Consider the following 20,666-nt stretch of genomic DNA (forward strand, 5'->3'; position numbering starts at 1 on the left):
GAAAGTCTTTGTGATTTAGGAGAAAATGATTATCTGTCATCACAGCATTTCTTACAGATTCAAATATTTGATTGGAAAAGTCATGCAGCACAGTTCCATGTCTTATCATGACGTGAGTGTGAGTTCATCGTGCGTCTGTCGCACTCAGACAGGTCTGTTGTTGCAATGCAGCTGAAATTACCTCCATATGGCAGAGGAACCACCTTGTGATATTATCCCTGTAATGTTATGAGACGTGGCGATAATGAAAGGTCCCTGCGCTGCCATCAGTGGCATGCTTAGTGGAGCCAAGTACACCCATGGGCACTGAGGTTGATAACAGTGTTGCACCGAGATGCAGAGGTCCATGAGAAGAGCTGAGTCCTCATTAAAATAAGTAAGAGACAGCATGCTGTTTGATAGTTTCCATAATAGCCACTTTGCATGGTGCACATATCTAAACACATCCATTTTAAAAATTAATAACTGCACAGTACGGGGGCCTTCAGTCTCACACAGAAGCCATCAGAAGCAAGTGTCTCTGTTTAAGCTGACAACAAATATACAAGTTGTGCAAGTCATGTATAAAAGGATCTCAAGCAGAGATGCTCTTGATTGAATTATGGGAAATGTTTAAGAGCTTGGCCCATACATCCATCTAACCATTATCTATACCACTTAAACTTTAAGGGCCATGGAAAGAGTTTGAGCCAGTTTGGCTCATATAGCAGAACAATAATCAGTATGCTGTGTCTGTTTGCTGCTTTGATTTTAAACAAATTCTTGCAATCGTTTTAGGGTTGTTGTTTTTTTGCAAGTTACCCGACTTAATGGACTTTATGAGTCAGAAGACCAGCGAAATCCCATGTATTAAACTATAGCATATATTTCTGGATAAAAAAGTGAAATACGTAATTCAAAAATAATACCAACAGAAACAGAACTTCCAGTCAATAAAATGCTCCAATTTGACTGATTGGTTGTCCTACTGTAGGTCAACAAGAGAAGTACTGTTATTTAAGCCAAACACTAAACACCAAAAGGGTTTAGCCAAAGAAGATGGGCTCACACTTGCTGAGGTTAACGCTCATATTTAATTTTGGGAAATTAATCCTGTGGGTTCAGTCAGAAAAAAATATGATAGGCCCACAAATTTGATTTCGTACAGGGCTGACTCAGCTCGAACCTATTTGACAGCAGTGTGATTTGTGAGGTCTATTTTTGGCACTAGTAATGCGACTGCATAATTACGTGAATAATAAAGGAAAAAATGTGAATAAAAATCATCAACTGTTTTTGCAGGTTCCACAGTGATTGTGTAGTAATTAAATACAAATGCTCCCTGCAGTGTGTCAAAACACAGAGGGGTAAAAAAACAAAAAAAACAAAACAGGGTCTTCTCCTGCAGCCATCTGTGAAATGGATTTAGAGATGGCACCAAGGAGCTTACGAAAGCCAAGTTTCCAGATAACTGCTTTGGTGCTTCAGAGAAAATCTTGCATTATCTTCTGTCAAAACACACTAATTCAAAGGCATAGAGAGAAAGAAAATGGACATTGATTTCACTGCTCTGCTTGCTTCAAGTCTAGTGGTGTGACATTTGCCACAAGTTATCATTCACTGTACAAGTGTGTGCTCTAATCTGTCTGACTTAAACCATAGCACTTACTCCTTAAGTGACAGTTTCTAAATTCTAAATTCTAACATCCTGCCATGAAACAGCATCAGCACACCCACACTCTCAAGTGGCACTGCAGGTAATCTGCCTATCAATCCCCCTGTGCCGCATTCTACCACCTCAAACTAACTGCAATACATGATGTCAGCCAAAAGGTGGTGCTCTGCTACTCCTGAACATTCACTGTGCCGTATGGCTTGCACTGAAAACAAGAAGGGAAGTTTTGGACAAAATAAAACAAATTATACTTGGGGGGGGGGAAGGGTAAAGAGTGTAGACTTTGGGTTAAAAAAAATAAATGTTAATTGGGAAGGGAGCAGCACTGCAATTCCCTGGCCCAAGATGAGACCTTGAGGAGAAAAGCCAGGGAGGTTGAAGGAACCTCTGCACCCAACACTTCCTGTGTGCAGCATACCAATGAAGAAGGACAACACACAGGCAGCCTATCAAAGCATCCTTTCATTCCCTCCCATTTCCACACTGCCCACTGCACAAGCAGCCTAACAGGTGGGAGGGTTCAGGGAGAGCCATATTTTTAAAAGCTGCATTTTACATTTCTGCAGGGGCCCCAAGGTGTGAGGGTGTACAACTGCCTATTACTTTCATACGTTTTTTTTTTTAATTCACCACAGTGAAACAATGGTGAAAATACGACTGCTGGTGTCACATCACAGATTTACTTCAACAGCTGTTGTGGTTCGCCGTGGTTCAACGTGTTGCTGAAATGCTTGATACTGATACTGTGCATGCCCTTCCACTTCCTCTTCATTTTTAATGATTGGTTTGCCTCATGAAATTAATTTAAAGGATGGCATTCCATTTTTCTTTTTTTTAATTTTTCATCCTCATATGTACCCTGGAAAAGCTGTGCTAATCGTATTCATCCCTCTGAGAAAGATGTATTCCCTGAACCTCAAGGGAAGCGAATATGAGGCTTATATTGTCACATCAAATGGATTTCTTTCCAAAGTTAGTGTTGTTTTATAGTATAAAATTCTCTTGGAAAGCATTTCCTTGCGAGCTATGGTAGAGGGACAGCATCTGAAGTTGGTTGCAGTTATATGAAATGTGCCACTGTGGTGGGATGTAGTGGTTGAATGTCATTATGATCAACAGTCATAACTGCCAAAAAATATTACAATACGAAACAGGTGTAAAATATTCCAATTTCCCTTAAAAGTCTTTTGAGACCTGCAGCCTTTGATCACTGCCTCTTTAGGGCCTCACATGGATGGCTCCTGGTGCTACTTGTCACAGATCCATGTGATGAAAGTAAAAAAGCACATCTTGCATATTGAAAAAAAAAGAAGAGCAAATGAAATGGAAAAACGGGGGAAGCTATTTTGGGCTAAGCAGTGATTTGCAAAGAGGATAAGCATTAGAGTGTGCAGGTGGGAATAACACATTTCAAAATGTAATTACCACTCTTTCATTGTCAGGTAGATGTTGTCAACACAATCAAATGCTGTCAATAGATTAGGGACAAGGTGAGGTGAGCAAACGCAGCCTGCAGCAATGGAGACGGCGGTGGCGACTCGGTCGAGGAAGAAAGACCGTCTGGGCTTCAGATTTAATATCCAGCAAAGACTCCGGCTCACAATTGCATAGCCATCCGAGCGGCAGAGCACCGCACAGAAGAAAGAGGCACATGGGGAAGGAGGGGAAAAAGTAACCAGTATGACATTTCATATGCAGATTATAGAGCTCAAGGGGAGACCTGTTAGGTGAAAACAGACATACTGCAGGTGGGGCAGGATGTCGTCCAAGAGGATATAGTAGAAGAGAGTTAGAGAAGTGAATGTCATGGGTATGTAGCAGCAGAGGGACAGAAGGCAGAAAGGCCTGGAGGAGATAGCCTGGAGCCTCGACAGATGACATGATAGGAGAAATTGTTTATAGAACAAGGTGTGGGAAACAAATGCCACGTAACAGGTATGACAGATGAGGAACAGAGGCTAGGGAGACGAGCAGAGTGTGACTGACAGATGTGGCAGGAGAGACACGAGCCTGGGAGATAGAGGACTTCAAATGGTATATACATGCAGATGAGGTGCTAGATCTGGAAAGAGGAGACTAAGGTTTGAGCGACGGAATCAACGGGACGTGAAACACTTGAAAGCAGAGGTGCAGTGCTTGGTGTCATATTTATGACGTTACAAGTGTAGAGTAATCTGCGTAAGATGAAAGAAGCAAAGTGAGCAGGATGAAAACAGCTGTAAGTGCTGGACTTGTTACTCACACAGTTCCATTAGATTGAGTTTACAACAGACCAAAGGAGCATCTGTACTGTTATATAATAATAATCTCTGATGTGGTGGCCAATGTTATGTTATCTCACTGGAATATTTAGATATATATCTCCAGAAGGACTGCTGCAATATTCCATCAAAGATCGACATTGGTGCATTCCAGGATTGAGAGTCGAAAGAAAGATCCAATTCCAAGTTGGTACAAACAAAAAAATACCATTCCACTAGGAATGTAGCTGCAGATCTTTGGGGACATGGATGTTGGAAAGTGTCTCTGAGATTAAGCTCCATGTTGAGTACACTTGTGATTTGTCAGCTGCACATTAATGGTACCACACTCCTGATGACCACAGCTTTGTGACATGCTGGGAGTAGCCATGAGAAGATGTCAAACCGTGGCTGCACGCCATTGACAACAATAATCAGGTTGTGACATTTAAACAACGATGGATTGGAATCTGGCACCAAAAGATTCCCAAGAAAACATTTCCCACACCATCAAACCACTACCAATACCAGCCTGGAGGACCTTTAACACAAGGCAGGCTGGGTCCTTGGGCTCATGCTGTTTTGAACCTTCATGCCTCAACAAGAACCCAGATTCATGGAATATAAATACAGAGGTGGAACCCAGCATGAGCTTCTGTTGCAGTGGTGTATCTGCCTCAAGGCTTGATGTGCTGTGCATTCTGAGAGGCTTTTTTGCTCTCCACAGTTGTAAAGATTGGTTATCTGTGTGTTACCCGAGTCTGTCAGCTCCAACCCGTCTGGTCATTCTTCTCTAACCTCACTCATAAACAGAGCCTTTACATTAGCAGCTTGTTGTCGCTAACTGGATTTTTTTTCCCTCCCAAAACTCTGATTAAACACTTCTGTTGTGCATAAATAATTTTGCAGTTTTAAAAAAATACTCCCACCAGTCTGCAATCATACCAGGATCAAAGTTATTGAGATCACATTTGTCCTCATTCTGATTTTTGATGTAAAACCAAACTGAAGCCCCTGACCTGTACTTGCATAAAATCATTCCAATTATGTACTGAACTGCTGCCAAAAGACATAAAAGGATAGTGGCATGAACGAGTCAGTGTACAGGTGTTCAGAAGGAACCTGGCCACTCTATTTTGTAGTGTTTTATAAGAAGAGCATGTATGATTCAAATCTGTATTCCATTATGCATGTTAAAGAATTAATTTATTAACTTACTATTTCATTTGCTTAAAGTTATACCAGACTACATTAAATATAGAATTTGATCTAAGTGTGATGAGAAGATTAGCTCATGGATCGAAAAAAGGCCAGAGCTTGGGAAAAGACGACAAAATGTAGATTGGCTGGTTCGTACATGAGTAACAAAACCCAGATTTACTTCTTTAGTTATTATTTTTCTTATGTTAGGCAGGATCATAACGCTTATTACAAATCTTCAATCTTCACTCTTCAAATCTTCAAGAACCACCAAGTACTGAAATCTATCGCAACTGCTTAAGCTGATCTTCGGATATTCAAGCCAGAGAAGCAACTGAAGTGACTGCAAGTTAAATATCTCATAGCTCAGCATTTGGAATATCTTTCATCACATACAGAGTCATCTGACATAACCTTCTGAGAGCAAATATAAAACCACTCAGCTCCTATGCTTCTTCAATTTGGCAAAGTGAAAACGGGACAACTCCACCATCGTGCTGATCAATCAACAGGAACAATCACTGTTCGACTAATCAATTACTTCAACCAATCCACGCACGGCCTTGCTGTGATTGATGGGACAATCAAGACGAAAATCTTAAGAGCGGAAAATCTTGGACTGACAAGAAGATGGACTGACTGAGCCAAGTTCTGCTCGGGTATTGATAGCTGAAATATAATCTGGCTGACAGTAGGATTGATTTGTGTAGTTGTTGCAGTAGTGGTGGTGGGGTGCCATCAATAGCCTGTCACCATTTCCCCCAAATATCCCTCTAGTCCTTCACAATAAACAGGAATCACTGAGAATCTCATGTTTACACTTAAGGATAAACCAGTGGTTCTCAATTATTATCTGTCATGCCCCCCCTAGAGGACAGACACGCCTGTCACGCCCCCCCCTGAATTGAAATACTATTGAGAACCTGATAATATTTATTTATTTATTTATCTGTATAAACCACCCACTATTTGAGAAGTACTGGGATAAACCAAGCAACAAGACATAGTGGCAAATAATTCTTTTCAAAATAGTCTTTAATCACTGTGGTTTCAACTGACCATTAACAAATCCCCATCCTTGCACAGAGGCTGGCTAATCATAGCTTAGCAACTGTTACTAGGCACAACGGACCGACCAAGCTTTCTACACATACTGAAGCCGTTTGCATGTCATGGAGCTATACACCCTTCCAAACAGATAAATGGATGGTTGAATTTTTCTTTCCTTAACAAAACTAACTATGAAGGTATGGATTTTATCTGTGTATTAAGCTACTAACATTAGCATGCCTGACTACTAATTATCTACAAAGTAGAATAACATATTCACCAGGTAAACTTAAAAAAAAAAATATGATGGACATTTGTCTTTCTGTTTCAAAGTGAGAGTGAGCAACAAAATGGATCTGTTGCATCCCCTGTATGTGTTAGAGCCAAAACAAATGGGTCATTAATAGTGTGTTTTTAGCAGCTAATTAGCATGGCTAGCACCACTGACATGGCATAATGCTGGGATACACACACTAATATACCATAGACTGCATTGATGCATTTCCAGTGTTAATGTGCTTTGAAATACATCCCAGGGCTGAAACTGGGACACATTTAGCATGTCCACCCAGATGTGAAGTTACAGCACTGCCAATCAGGGCTGTCGTTCATTGATAACCATGTCTGAAACTATTTCTTTGTAAACTCAATATTGTTTTGCCCTTTTTGTAATGCAAAAGCAACATTTCAATGTTACCTTGACCAGTTCCCTCTGAGGCCAGATCTGGATTGGCTCCACCTGCTGGGGAGTCTGGGTCTGAATGCCGTAGGTGTTCAGAAAAACCTGCAATCTGCACATGGAGAAAAAAAAAAAGATCTCATGACTTTTGTTGTTGTTGATATTATTCTGCCTCTGTTTAGTTTTTGTGAACATACTGCTGTCAAGCAATACTATCAGACGGCTGAACGACACAAATAAATACGTTAAATGTATTTATTTGTGTCGTTCAGCCGTCTGATAGTATTATTATGTCACACATTTCCCTTTATGTTTACAGTCATACTCCAACCTGTTCACACTGTCTTGCTTTGCTATCATAATTTTGCTGTTGCCTCAGTCTTTCTTGATATAAAACAAAGCTCTTCCTGATTGAAAATGTTGCTGGATGAAACAAGACCTACGGACCGCTATACTAGTAAGTGAAAGTGTTGTGTGGTACTAACAGGCTTAATCAGCACTGAGAGAACTCATTAGAAAATGATTTGAATGTAAATTACATTTGTTTACTTTAAACGTTACACACACAGCCACGCTGATTTAGCCTTTGTAAGTTAGCACCTGTATAAATAGTTGAAGCCCTATGATCCACTGTGTTGTTGTATAAATACATACACCTGTAAATATAAACCTCCTGTGGTGTGTAACAGTGTCGTAAGATTACTGCAGTGAGAGAGGTGCTGTAAGAAGAGCAGTAATTGAAGCTACAGGTTAACAGGCTTCAAAGTCGTTCGCCCCGGTTTAACACGCACACTCCCACACACTTACACATGTATCCAAGCATGCCTCCCACACAACTACACACACACACACGCACGCGCGCGCACACACACACACACACAGAGAAGCGCACAAGCACAATATGAGAAGTGACAGATGATGGTAGAGGTCATGCTCAGCTCCAGCTATAAAAGCTCTACACAATTACAACCCTCAGAGCTGAATAGGAGAGAGAGAGAGACAGAAAATAACCCCACTTTATGGCCCACAAAACATTGAGACACACACACACACACACACACACACTCCCAAACATGCATATACACATTACCTCTGACTCTCAGCGATGAGGGCCACGTGAATCACAACATCATTCTCGATGGGACCCTGCAAAAGAGACAGAGCAGAAAAAATGAATTATGTGAAGGAGCACATGCCTGCTGCCTGTTGCATCCGTGTGTCTATTACATTGGCAATGATTGTTCAATGCTAAATGGACATGTCAATAAAGCCAAACAAACCTCATTATTGCTACATCTACTCCAAAATAATGTAAATTACAATGGTGAGCACTGTTGCCTCACAGCAAAGAGGTTCTATGTACTGACTGTCCACGTTTCCTTCTTGTCTGTGTGGGATTCTTTCAGGTACAACTTCCTCCCACCACCAACCAGTTTATTTTGAGACTCTAAATAGAGTCTATAAGTGTGAATGTGAACTGCACTGTGATGGACTGGTGACCTTTGCAGAGTGTACTCCAAAAAACAACAAAGTTTCAAAGCTCTAGACTGGTAGCAAATGTTATAGGATTTAAAAAAGAACAAGAGATAGATATAATAAAAGGGGGGGGGGGGGGTTCTCCATGGTATAAAAAAAAATATATTGGATGACAGAGAGACCAATTAAAATTAGGAAATGAAATATTTCTGAATATTTTTGTGCATTTCATTCAGTCAAAGGCTTGAAATCATTTGGTGGACACTACTTCTTTGATGTGAAAAACCTAGGAGAGACACTAATGGTCCAAGAAAAGTCTAAATCTGAACAATCACTGTGGTAAGCAGCTGGCATGTATACAACATAAGAAAGATATCTGCTGACAACTTTCTATTCAAAACACCCTTTTATGATTCGTTTTTTTTTTTGCACCTAGAATAATGTAAGATCAATGGAAAAGGAACAAAAGTAAACTTTTTTATTGCTTTCATGGAAGACGAATGTCAACGTTACAATTCATAACAACATACGTAGCATTTGGCTGTGGTACAGCAGCATGTCACTCACGCTGCCTGCAATGCAGAGTGAGGAAAATGAAAAACAGGGACAGTATGGAGAAAAGGAAAAAAAAAAAAAAAAAGGTAGGAAAGACAGAACAGTCATTTGAGACATCAGATATGAGACATGAGAGACGACAGAATAAATCAAATGCAAATGAAGCACGGGTGTTGACCTTAGACGTTACGAATACATCAATCAGTTTTTGGATATGAGAATATAAATATCAGTGTCATCTTAATTGAAGGAAGACATGTTTGCATTTCTGTTGTTCTGCCTCATTTTTTCCCCCTGCTATGTTAATATGCCTGTATATCTAAAAGTGATCAGTTCCACAGATCCATCAGTTAGTCCTGTGTTTACAAATCTGATTAAGGCGAGTGCTAATATATCCATAAATATGACAGCAGTGTTGATATGGAGCTAAGGTGTGCGAAGGAAAAAGACGAGGGAGGCAACGGGAAGACAGCTGCCATAAAACACTGCAAAAGAAAGTGTGAGTGCAACTGTATTTCTTTCTTATCTGCTCTGCTACAATTTCATAAAAACCTCTTATTAATGATAGGTTTATGGATTTTATGTAATAAACATGCATTTCTTATCTCTTGCTTTTCACTGTCCAAGACGCATTGTCACTTTAATGTAGGCTACATTTAAATGTCTCCCTGTATGGCCATTAAAGAGAAAATGACCAGCAGCCTCTTATCTGGTCCTCATCATAGACATGCACGCATAGACTAGTGCTTGAATCTTTGAGGGGACACTCATTGACATAATACATTCATTGCTCCTCACCCCAACCTATTCCATTACAAATTCCTAAACCGCCAGGGGACAACACAGAATTAAGCACGCTCACGGAGATGTACATACACACAAACATAATCAGGAGTTAAGGTATATGCATCTGGACCTGTTAGATAAGAGGGAAAATGTCTCCAAATCAACTAAGGCAAGTAAAATGCCTGTATCTTAACTGCTTAAGATACAACCTGCGATACGACCTGGAGGACTGACAACTTTCACAGACACACAAAACACAAAAACACACTCATATTTGTTCTATATTCTACATCATGTTCAGTGTCACATGCATTCCCTGGCCCCTTAAACTTTAAGTGTCTCAAACTCCATTGACCCGGGTGCTACTGAGCGTCTACTCTGGCCAAGTGAAAGAACAACAACTTTAAATTATATGACAATATGCCGTCATTAATTTTTTAATCATTTCATTCATATTAAATGTAATTCATTGCCGCGTGTGAGCGTTTACGTCTTTTACTATTCCGTACGGCACTTAACTCCACTGTGGTTGTTTTAAAGTGCTTTACAAATAAAGTTGGATTGGATTAGAGAATTTCAAAATAAAAGTGTTTGTTTTGATATGTTTTATTTATGACGCATAATTAATCTATAAGTTAAAATAAACGTACAGAAATCAGATGTAACGATATATTTTGGAGGGCCAGGAGAAATTGATTGGAGGGCCGCATGTGGCCCACAGGCCATGAGTTTGAGACAAAAGTCATGTTAGGTAGCAGCAAAATCACCCTTACTGTTACAAAACGTCTTAACTCTGTAAGGACGAATAGTCACACTGGTTTGCCCAAGGACAGTAGTATGAGAGCGAGAGAGAGAGGAGACATTTTGTTTGGTTGATTTAGTTGTAGCCAACAACCTCATTATGATCAATCAGAGAGCAGAGAGAGAACACAGAGGATGGGGGGGGGGGGCGGGGGGGGTCTGAGTAGGAGAAAAGGCTGAGCACAAATCTTTCCTGATGAGTGTTGGAGCAAAGGCTCCTAAACTGCAATGCAACTCTCTCATTAGTGATGGTCTCTGAGCAGACAAAGAACTAATTTGGCAAAGGACAAGATATGGAAATGCATAAAGGAGACATGGGAGGTTATGTTCCCTCTCTCTCTCTCTCTCTCTCCTCTCCACGTACTACAGTTGTTCTTTGCTGACAGACTGAAGTGCGAGAGCCACGGGGAGGAAAATGAGATGAATCTTTAAATGTTTCTCTAAAGAACCTTTTAAGAAGAACTCTAAAAACATTAATGTAGCGTCAAAATGGTCACGCTACATTGATGTTGTTAGGGTTGTCAAGTCTGAGAGGGGAGTGCACAAGAAAAGATATGTTGTTTCCCTGCAGGGACGCTGCAATTGACTGCTAGTTAACAAATGAAATGGGGAAAAAAAGGGACAACGGGGTTAAAAAAAAAAACTGCAGAGGAAGAAGGCCAGGCTGGCATGGGGAGGACGAGGGGAGCCATAGTTATTAATTGCATCACTTCAACATGAAATATCTCTTGGAAAGCACTCAACATCACTGACTGATGGAGTCCAACAGTGGAGTGATTTCAAGAGCGAACTTTGCTGGTGAGTAATTCAGCTGTTGACAGCTAAAAAGCAGCTTGTTCTTGATCTAACAGCGGAGGTACAATAAGTTTGCTGTGACATCACCAACAATAAACTTTAGATGTACTATCCGAAAGACAAAACACAACTTTAAAACTAGTTCCTTTCATATACAGTAGATACACAGGGAAGATATTTGGAGTAATAGTAGTAGTATTTTTAAACTTCAAAATCAAAATGCAGGCTACACCACCTTTCCAATTTCTGCCATTTTTACCCACAGCACCAGCTAAAACCTCAACCATAATTAAATCTTTTGAGTTTGGCCCCTAATATTGTTCCAATTAATTGAAATGCAGATCATTTACTCATTCAACTGTACAACAAGGTTATTTATACCAAGACAAAGACCTTTAAATATGGACAAGAGAACAAGAGGAACCTGAAGTTCCTTCAGGTGACATACTCTGAGTCACACAAACGACTGCACCATAAGCTTCTATTCAATGACTTTATGTACAATCAACCATTAAACGTAAAAGACAAGACAAGTATTACAGAGGTCTATGCCAAAGGTATTTACTGTAAAATCATCTTTATGCTACAGCACATGAACATTTGTCTACGCTTAGAAACCGACAGCTCAGCAGTCCCACAGTCACAGGCTGGTGCTGAGAGAGACTGGACTGGGCCAGTTAAGACACATTTGTTTTCCTCTGATGATAAAGCGGTTGCTATTTTATCCTTCACCACTGTATGAGAAAGAGTGGAAAAAAAGAAAATGAACACAGCAACATAAAGGTATTGTGAGGAGTCACCACTTTATCCAAAGTCATTATTTAACACCTTGCTGCATCTGTGAAATATAGAACCAAACGCAAATGAAGGAGCAAGTGAACGCACGAGTAAACACAGAAAGACAAATGAATAAATATAGACGGTGACACGCGTCGCATGAGAATAAATGGACTCTTCCTCTCTGCACAATAATAGAGGAAGACGCACAGAAAACAGACTTGTTTCCAGTAGACCCCGACACAAGTGTGTAACATAAAGTATCAATTAGACGTGCTTTTAATGAGAGCAACAGCAGGTTTCCAGCTGCAGGGCAGACTGGTAGTGGTGTGTTTAGTGGAGGCTGAGGGCCTGGCCACTGCGCTCACTCCCTCAAGAGATATGGCCGCGCTACATTTGACAAAGTGAAAAGTAATTTTCCACAGAATTCTGCTGCGATTCCCTGCAGAACAGAAACGACTTTCCGCCCAAAATGAATAGCAGCCAGTCGTGACACGAGATGAGAAGTGTCTGATGCCCTTCTTTGCTTCCTTCCTCCATTCCAACTTCCACCCCTTCATTCTAACCTTCGCTTTTGCTCCCTTATCTGTCCTTCCCTCCAAATTTCCTTCTTTTATTTCCCCCCTCCCCTTTATTAATTATTCAGTCTCTCTCTTTCCCTTCCTGCGCTCTACCTTTCTACCCTTTTTTTGTCTTACTACCCATGCCTTCTGCCCTTTCTTCTCTTTCCTTTTTCACCTCTTTCTGTCTTTCCATTTTTTTTTCTGCACTGTTTTTTGTTTTTGTCAGTAAAAAAAAATAAATCAAAATTCAAAGAGTGTTATGATTTGAACCTCAAACATATTTGTGTCTGGAAATTAGGATACTGACAAAGCATAGATTCATCTGGACTACTTTACATTTGTGTGGTTTTGTTTTCTAGAAAAAAAAGAAAGAGAATAGCGTCTTTACATCCCGGAAAGGCGGAAAGAGCGATGAGCAAGTCGAAATTATTACGGTGGAAGTCGTGTGGGTGTTCATGGTTTGAGTAAATATCGATGTGAACCTATTTTCCTCTTTCAGCTCAATATTTAATCACTGCAATAAAAGTGCACAAAAAAAATAAACACGTTCCTTGACTGAATATATGCAACACTATATCAAGGTCAGATCCCTCGCGGCGCGCCGTTAGCTAAGTGCAGCACAAGGACGGCAGCCTCAAGCAAGCGTCACGTTACAAAGGAATAAAACATTCACAGGACTTTCATGAAGTTAAAAAGCAAGTAAGGGAATTTATCCACCACGTCCCCCACCCTCCCACAAAAAAAACTATAAGAATGAAATATAATCCCTTCTTTTCATGCCAGTGCACAGACGATAACTCTGGGCGCCGTATCTTCCCCAGGAAGTTGGTCACTGTGCAGCTCAGAGATTCATATTTTGATGAAGGTATTTCAAAGTGCCATGGGTTTAGCAAAAAAAAATGTCAGGTGTGGGGGGGTGCGGGGGGGAAACATGAAAGAAATGCTAAGTCCTTTTTTAATCCATGATATGGGTGAGGAAAATGCCTCGTGTACGCGTTTAAAGTCAGATCTTTTCAAAAAGGTCATCCGTTGGTAATAAAGACAGGACCATGACGAGAATCTGTCACAGTTTTAAATTGAACACAGTGAAATGAATGAGGAGGTGATGAGGCGGGAGTTTGATTTCGGGAAATGCTTTCACTCTGACAACATGGAGGGAAAAGAAACAAGGATGAAGAGATGGGGCACAGAGAGAGGGAGACGGATGGAGGCTGGAATCAGCTCAGCAGAGGAGAAGCAAGCAAAGAATTGGATTGCATGCCACTGGTGGGTGTAATTGTGGAGGTGCCCTGACCGAGATAGCGATACATTGTTCCCTGGACTCAGCTCAGGAATATGATCCTCTGCCACAATAAAGCAGTTGAAAAAAGAAAACCCCGCTGATGCAATAACATCTATTTTGTTAAAGAATAACCGTGTGACTGACTTTTTCGAATGTGATGAGCTCTGCTGTCTGACGTGTGCAAAAATGACGTTATAGTTAAAGGAAGGGATACAAATATATGGAGGCATATAAATATGAAAGCTTATGTCAAATAAATTAAATAAATTTTAAACAACTGAGCTGAATTCACGTCAGCAAAATGTAGTCACTTCACGATCTGGTTGTAAAAGGTTGAAACAAATGTTGAAAAGGGTTGATTTCAGGAACCCGGAACAACGGTCTGTTCAAGCTCAGACAAAAGAGGCAGAATATAGACTCATGAATCTCTGCTGGGAAAATAAATGACACTAAGTGGCATGAGCGACATCTTAACCCTAAAGCACCAAATTCATTGGCATGACATTTGCATCTCATTTGAATTGAATGCCCTTTATCTTTTATATTTATCTATGCCTCAAAATGGCTCAGATGTTATCAAAGTCAATTTTCAATATTTGTTAGCCGATTTTCCGCCCCCCAAAGTGATCACGGCCATTTTTCAGTATGAGAAGGAATGAAACATGGAAAAGCATTTCAGTCGTGCAGCCTTTAGATAACGATTTAAAAAAAAAATCAATACAAATAATAATTCATTGAAAAATCCACTGCCACAGCTGTCAGCTTTGTATTATATTTCAATATTTCAATGCATGCCATACGTGTAACTGGTTTCACCACAAATCCCTTCACTTAGTTTTTTTACGGTCATTTCTGTTGCCCATATTGTATGTTTTACAAGAAAATAGCAGTGTGAGATGCAAGTGAGGTCGAAAGTAATCCAATCTAAATGTCAACTGCAACACAACAATGACAACTGGAACACTGCGCGTGAGTTTTTTCAACCGTCGTCTCTGACGCTGTGCATCCTAGCAGTCTGCTTTCTTTATGCTCCGGAAACAGGAAGACGCTGTACACTGGAGCTGGCCAATAACACTGAAAGTCACAGACACATGAAGGGCCAAACCTCACACATGAGACACCACTGCACACACTACAGATTATAGTACAGGAGAAGGACGGCTGCATGAGAGCAATCTGAGGATGTGTTTGAGTACAGGTGGCATGTCAAGTTAATACACACAAAATGTGCCAGTATATCAGTGATATCCATTTCCCTGCAGCTTAAGGTCAGTAGCCATTTCTCTAGGGCTCTTACTGTCAAAGACCGCTGGGCTCGACATTTCCTGCCTGCCAGCAGGCCATTTGGCAAACAGCAGGATTTCAAACACTCTCAATCTGTGTATATATATATATATATATATATATATATATATGTGTGTGTGTGTGAAGATATAGCAGAACATTTTCAAAAATATGTGTACATTGGCATGAATACTGCGAGTGTAATCATGCACGCAGACACATCATTTTGCCAGGGGGTGCTCCTGGAAAAGCAGTGCTTATGAAAGAATAGCTTAAGGGAATTCAAATAAATGTGGGAAAGTCAGGTTTGCAGTTAAGAACAAGCGCCACAAGTTTCACAATGAGCGCCTACGGTTCCAATACTCAAGACGACACGTGGCGTCAGCACTTATGTGTGAGACACGTTGCTGGTTTATTTCTTTATTTCAATTCTTAGCTGAAGCAGCAGTAGAGCAGTTTACAAACAGAGGTAAAGAAGAGACAGAACCATAGCAGCAGCTATGAGTAACCTCACCGTTAATATCTGAAGGATGTTCCTGCGTGTAAGCACACAGACACACTGTGGATGGAGAGGAGAGGAGGGGGGGGGGTAGAGGATCTGATCAGCTCAGGTGGTTGATTAAGGCACGTTGTATCTCAGGGGAGGCAGACCGACTCCCACAGGGTGTTGGGAGGGTGCTGGTAGATTAAAAAACTAATGTGACATGATAATGCCAGCAGCTGTTGAAAAGCTACAGTATTCATGTTGCCACTGTTGGTGTGTCCTGTGTGTGGCGCAACATCCTGCAGTAGAGGGTGCACCAGCGCCCTCAGCAGCCAATTTCTCATGTCCATGTTATTTTACCTGGGGGCTGATGCTATGACAAGAGGGGGGGGGGGATTCAAGTTCCCTCTCTACCACCACCTGCACACAGATGGATCGTCATCTGCATTACAGACTTACACACACACACACAAGGTCTGCTGATATCTGACAAACAGTATCACAGAGCCACATATGGAGTTTTAAATGTCTTTGCCACTTATTCTTTAGACCAGATCTGAGCATCTTACGGCACGCGGGCCACATACGGCCTTTGGGCATCCCCGTCCGGTCCGTGGTATGTCAGTCATAAACACAACAAGTATTGAACAAGTATTTATGCTGCGCATGCAATACAACTGTATTGCTTTTATTTTGAAAAGCCTGACGTATGGACGCACATATCCGCATCTGTCTGCACAGCGACAGGTGACGCTAGCCAGTTACCTCTGGCCCCCTGGTCACTGCACTACACCACAGTAGTATAGTATAACAGTATTCATTATATAGTGTAGTAATTTGATATTTTTAATAGAGTTGATTAGTAATTGTGTTCATTGTGTGTTTGTATGCTGCCAAATTTACACCAAAACAATACAATTTACGGCTTTTTTAGATAAAAGAGAGACAATTAAATTCAAATTAATTCAAATTTGGCCCGGGCCCTGAACAATATTTTTTGTTTCTCATGTGGCTCCTTGGGGAAAATAATTGCCCACCCCTGCTTTAGACCCATTCAAATGGGAGTGTGTATGAAGGTGTGAGGGGGCTCCTGAGAACTGCTGCTTATGTATATGTCACAAAAAGAACAGTTCAACAAGAGTCCCCTTAAAATCTGTGACTGGCAGTGTGCAGGACACCATGGTCAAAAACACCATGAAAAGGCCACATTCTAGTGGTGCTGGGCTAGTAGAAGAGTTGGCTGGTTTGGTTCCTTATGCCTGAGGCCCCCAAAAGTCCCATGAGATGCCTCTATTTCATCTACATTAAGATACTTTTAAATGTGTCGAGAGGCAGAAATGGACAGAAACAAAATGTTTCATAATGTTGTTGTGTAACGTCGCTGTCTCTTCATCATTTCTCTTTTTTTTTGCCCTCCCGTTCGTTGTCATCTAGGCATAAGTAAATTAAATTCCTCAATTATATCAACAACTTCATCAGTGATAAGGATGATACAATGTAAACTGGCAACCGAAACCTTTTGCCAGAGCATGAGTCGAAAATAGTGTATGTATTGTATCGTATGTTATTTTTCCTCTGCACTAGCTAAGCGGGGGAGTCTCTTGACCCACGCTTTACCTCTCTGAATGACGACTGACGGCTCCTGCAGAGTGGACTGTATTGCAACTCTTCCATTAACCTTGTTTTCACAAAATGCCAGCTATTTACAGTGCTGTGCAAAACTCTTAGTGCACCACCAGCTTTTATGTCTGTCACATTCCGTTGGGATCGGCATTTGGATTGGAACGACGTGACTGAAACCGGGTCTTATGCACTAGCAAGCTGTCGAAACGTTTAACTGAGCATTGCTCAAGCAAGTTTTGAATAAACCTGGTGTCATAAACTTCACTTTTCTCATATTTGCTTGATGTGTTCGACACAACACTCCCGACCAGTTCTGACTCCAGGGCAAGCAATTTGATTAGACGAGAGACATTCCATATGTGCTGATAGTAAGTGTAACAGCACTGGGACTCTTGACGTGGTACCACTCAGCCGCACAGATGTGAATAATAATGAATAATTACATTGACTCTCAGGTGCTATCAATCAGTGTGTGCTTTTTTCACCGGTTACAATATTAGTAGAAACACGAGTCAAAGTAGTGGACTTAACCTGTGTAGCATGCAGGACATGCTCATTGTTTGTGTCGCTAGGCAACAGTCAAGTCAGTCCAGTTGTGGAAAACAAATTGTTTGGCGGAGCCATATAACTGGTTAAATAAAAATAAATCTTTTAATCTATTGTTGGTTCTGAGTTCCAAGAACAAAAAAGCGTTTGTAGAACTGTTGTTTGAAAGCAATATCGCACTCTCATGGGATCTTGCTTAAATTATAATGAGGGCTAAGGCAAAGGTTCCTTTTAGTGTTTGACAAGGACACAGCGGAGTGCTTTGTTTCTAACAAACACCAGTGCTATTCATGCACAAGTGCTGTGTGCGTGTGCTTTGGTGCTGTTCGTGGGTAAACTGTGTGTGGGCCATTGAATTCAAAGATGACAGAACGAGATTCAAATGAACAGATAGAGAAAAAGAGAAAGGCATGACATTGAAAGCAAGTGTGTGTGGCATTGGGTGCATAAGCCCGCAAAGGCATTTGTATAGCTACTCCATGCTTCTGAGATCCTTCAGTTGCCATGCGTGTTGTGTATTATTGCATGTTTGTCGGGCCACGCGGTGTTGTTTGATCCAACTCGCACTCATAGCCCTGAAAGCCTCTTATTTCTCATGCAAAAAAAAAATCTGCTCTATATTGTACCTACAGAATATGAGGAAAGCTGCAACTATCTTCAAAAAAATAACTATTATTAGAGCACAGATTAGAGCAGCACTACAGTGATGGATTTATTTCTAGTTTTTGCCGAGTCCGCATAAGTTGTGTAACAGCTTCATATTATATTTAACACGGTTGATGTAAATTAGGGTCGCAAAACATTCCTGTACATCACGGTGCACTATGCATTAAAGTTGCATAAACATCCCATTCACCAACCAAATCGCTACTTCCCTCCCTTGAAGTGATATTTGTTTGAGGCAAAAACCATATTCCCTTTCCTGCTGAGATGCACTCATGATGTAAATTTAATGCATCTCGTCAGTTGGCTCCTAAAGTGTGAGGCCACATTCCCGCATGTGCAGTGTGGAGACAATGTGTCGTGTAATCACAATTAAATTTAGCCTTGCCATATAAAAACTCTGTGTTGTGCAAATTCCAAAGGTGCACGTGCACAAATATGTAGAGTTGGCATGTCGGACAGGTCAGAGTCACTTCTGTCGAGATCGGAAATAATGAACAGGTAAAGAACTGCAAAAAAAACATAACAACGTATCTGACAAATGTCCAAATCGATAAAGCTGCTTATTTCAACATTCAGACTGCCAACGTCTTTTTTCTGCATCCGACAGCTTCATGTAGTGTCTTAACATCCTGCTGTCTGAAAGTGTTTCTAAATTGCATCTGTCAAAAATTGACGTTATATATTAACTATTTAAAGGGATAACGAGAGGCGATGGAACAATGCCATAGTTCTTTTTCAATCCTGTACATCATAAACCTTATTAAAGCCTGTATGTGGAACACAACAAGACAATACTGCAGCCTATTCACAGGTGCTGTATATATTGCCCGGCATCCCATTCTCCCTAGCTTTGGGATAAACTAAGGCAGGTTATTAAAGTGGTAGTATATATCTTGGAAGCAATGGAAACGTGAATAATACACATACAGTAGAAGCGTGATAGAGACTTACACTGAAAGATGCAGGTGAACACACGACACTTACTTTTGGGTACATACAATAGCTAGAAAATTATACACATTAAAAAGAAAAAGAAAAAGGAGGGAGCGTACAAATCCAATCTTAACTGCATGTGAAAGCTCAGCACGCCCATGTGCCTTTCCTGCCTGCAGACCAAACAGCGGACGTCAATGATGCAGAGGCAACTTGACAGCATAAAATAGTCAAGTGAGAAACTATCTCCGCCTACTACCTTGTTTCAACATTTTCCTTTTTCACCGAGCAAAATTCTGACACTTTTTCCCGCCACACCATACATGCCGAGTGTCTCGCCGAGACAGAAACGGTGTGAATGAGACCGTGCGGGAATAAAAACAGAGATTAACAGTTGTAAAAAATGCATGAATAGAACAAAGAAGAGAATAGCGCTGGAGTGGATGGAGGGAACGAAGTGTGCAATTTTGTGGGACAGTTTTCGTACATACAAGGTGTTCAGCTTAGCACCAGCCACACAGGCATAAACAACCACGTTTGATTTCCCCAAGCTGACGGCAGAATACAAGTAACACATTAAAAAGAATTGAAGGTCTGTTCACTCACGCTCACTCTCTTCACTCACACTTCAAATTAGCTTTTAACTTGTGTTTAGAAACTCAGTAGAAGTCGCCAAGGGAAAAAAAAATGCCCACATCGCCGAGAACACTACATCCTCCATTAGCAATGACACCGACAGATAATTAATATTAAAGACCAAGCATTTTGGGTCCATCTATCTATTCTAGTTTTCTTTTGTTGCAGTGGGAGCTGGAGCCGATCCCAGTTGACGCTGGGCAGGTGTGTGTACTGAATCTTCAAAAGTAACCTCACTCTGAGGTTTACACACGACTGTGTTCTTACGACGCCTCAGAGAGAAGTTAAAAGAAACGTTGGTGTTGGCATCAAGTTAAAATCAGATAGCTGACTACAGACTACAGTTCAAGTGCTCCTTCGGCACACCGCACCTTGAGTGTCCATTTTTGAAGCCTTCCGAACGTTTGTCCTTCCATCCCAGAGCACCACAGGATCAAATGGGTTTTCCCAATTCTAGCCAAACAAAACCTAGGATTTACTGTGCACCAGAGACACTAAATTGGTTATAGTACACATGTTAAAAACACAAAAGGACAAAAAAAAAAAATGCATGCTGTTGGTTGATTTGTACCACGTTCTGCTGCAGCTCTGTTGCCAGGTGACAGTGGTAACGCAGTGTCTCATTTCGGTTCAGCC

At 40.9% G+C, this 20,666-nt stretch overlaps 1 protein-coding gene across 3 annotated transcripts in view; it reads right to left on the minus strand.

Moving 5' to 3' along the window:
* Positions 1–20,666, minus strand: part of phkb (phosphorylase kinase, beta) — a 72,748-nt gene that overhangs the window by 15,545 nt on the left and 36,537 nt on the right. For all 3 annotated transcript variants that reach the window (XM_058628934.1, XM_058628935.1, XM_058628936.1), the window contains 2 exons: positions 7,914–7,969; positions 6,842–6,935 (listed from right to left, as the gene is read on the minus strand). In XM_058628934.1, the coding sequence (XP_058484917.1) occupies positions 6,842–6,935; positions 7,914–7,969 (150 nt within the window). The remainder of the gene's footprint in view (positions 1–6,841; positions 6,936–7,913; positions 7,970–20,666) is intronic.

Source organism: Solea solea, chromosome 5 (genome assembly GCF_958295425.1).
Source record: "Solea solea chromosome 5, fSolSol10.1, whole genome shotgun sequence".
NCBI classification, from domain to species: domain Eukaryota; kingdom Metazoa; phylum Chordata; class Actinopteri; order Pleuronectiformes; family Soleidae; genus Solea; species Solea solea.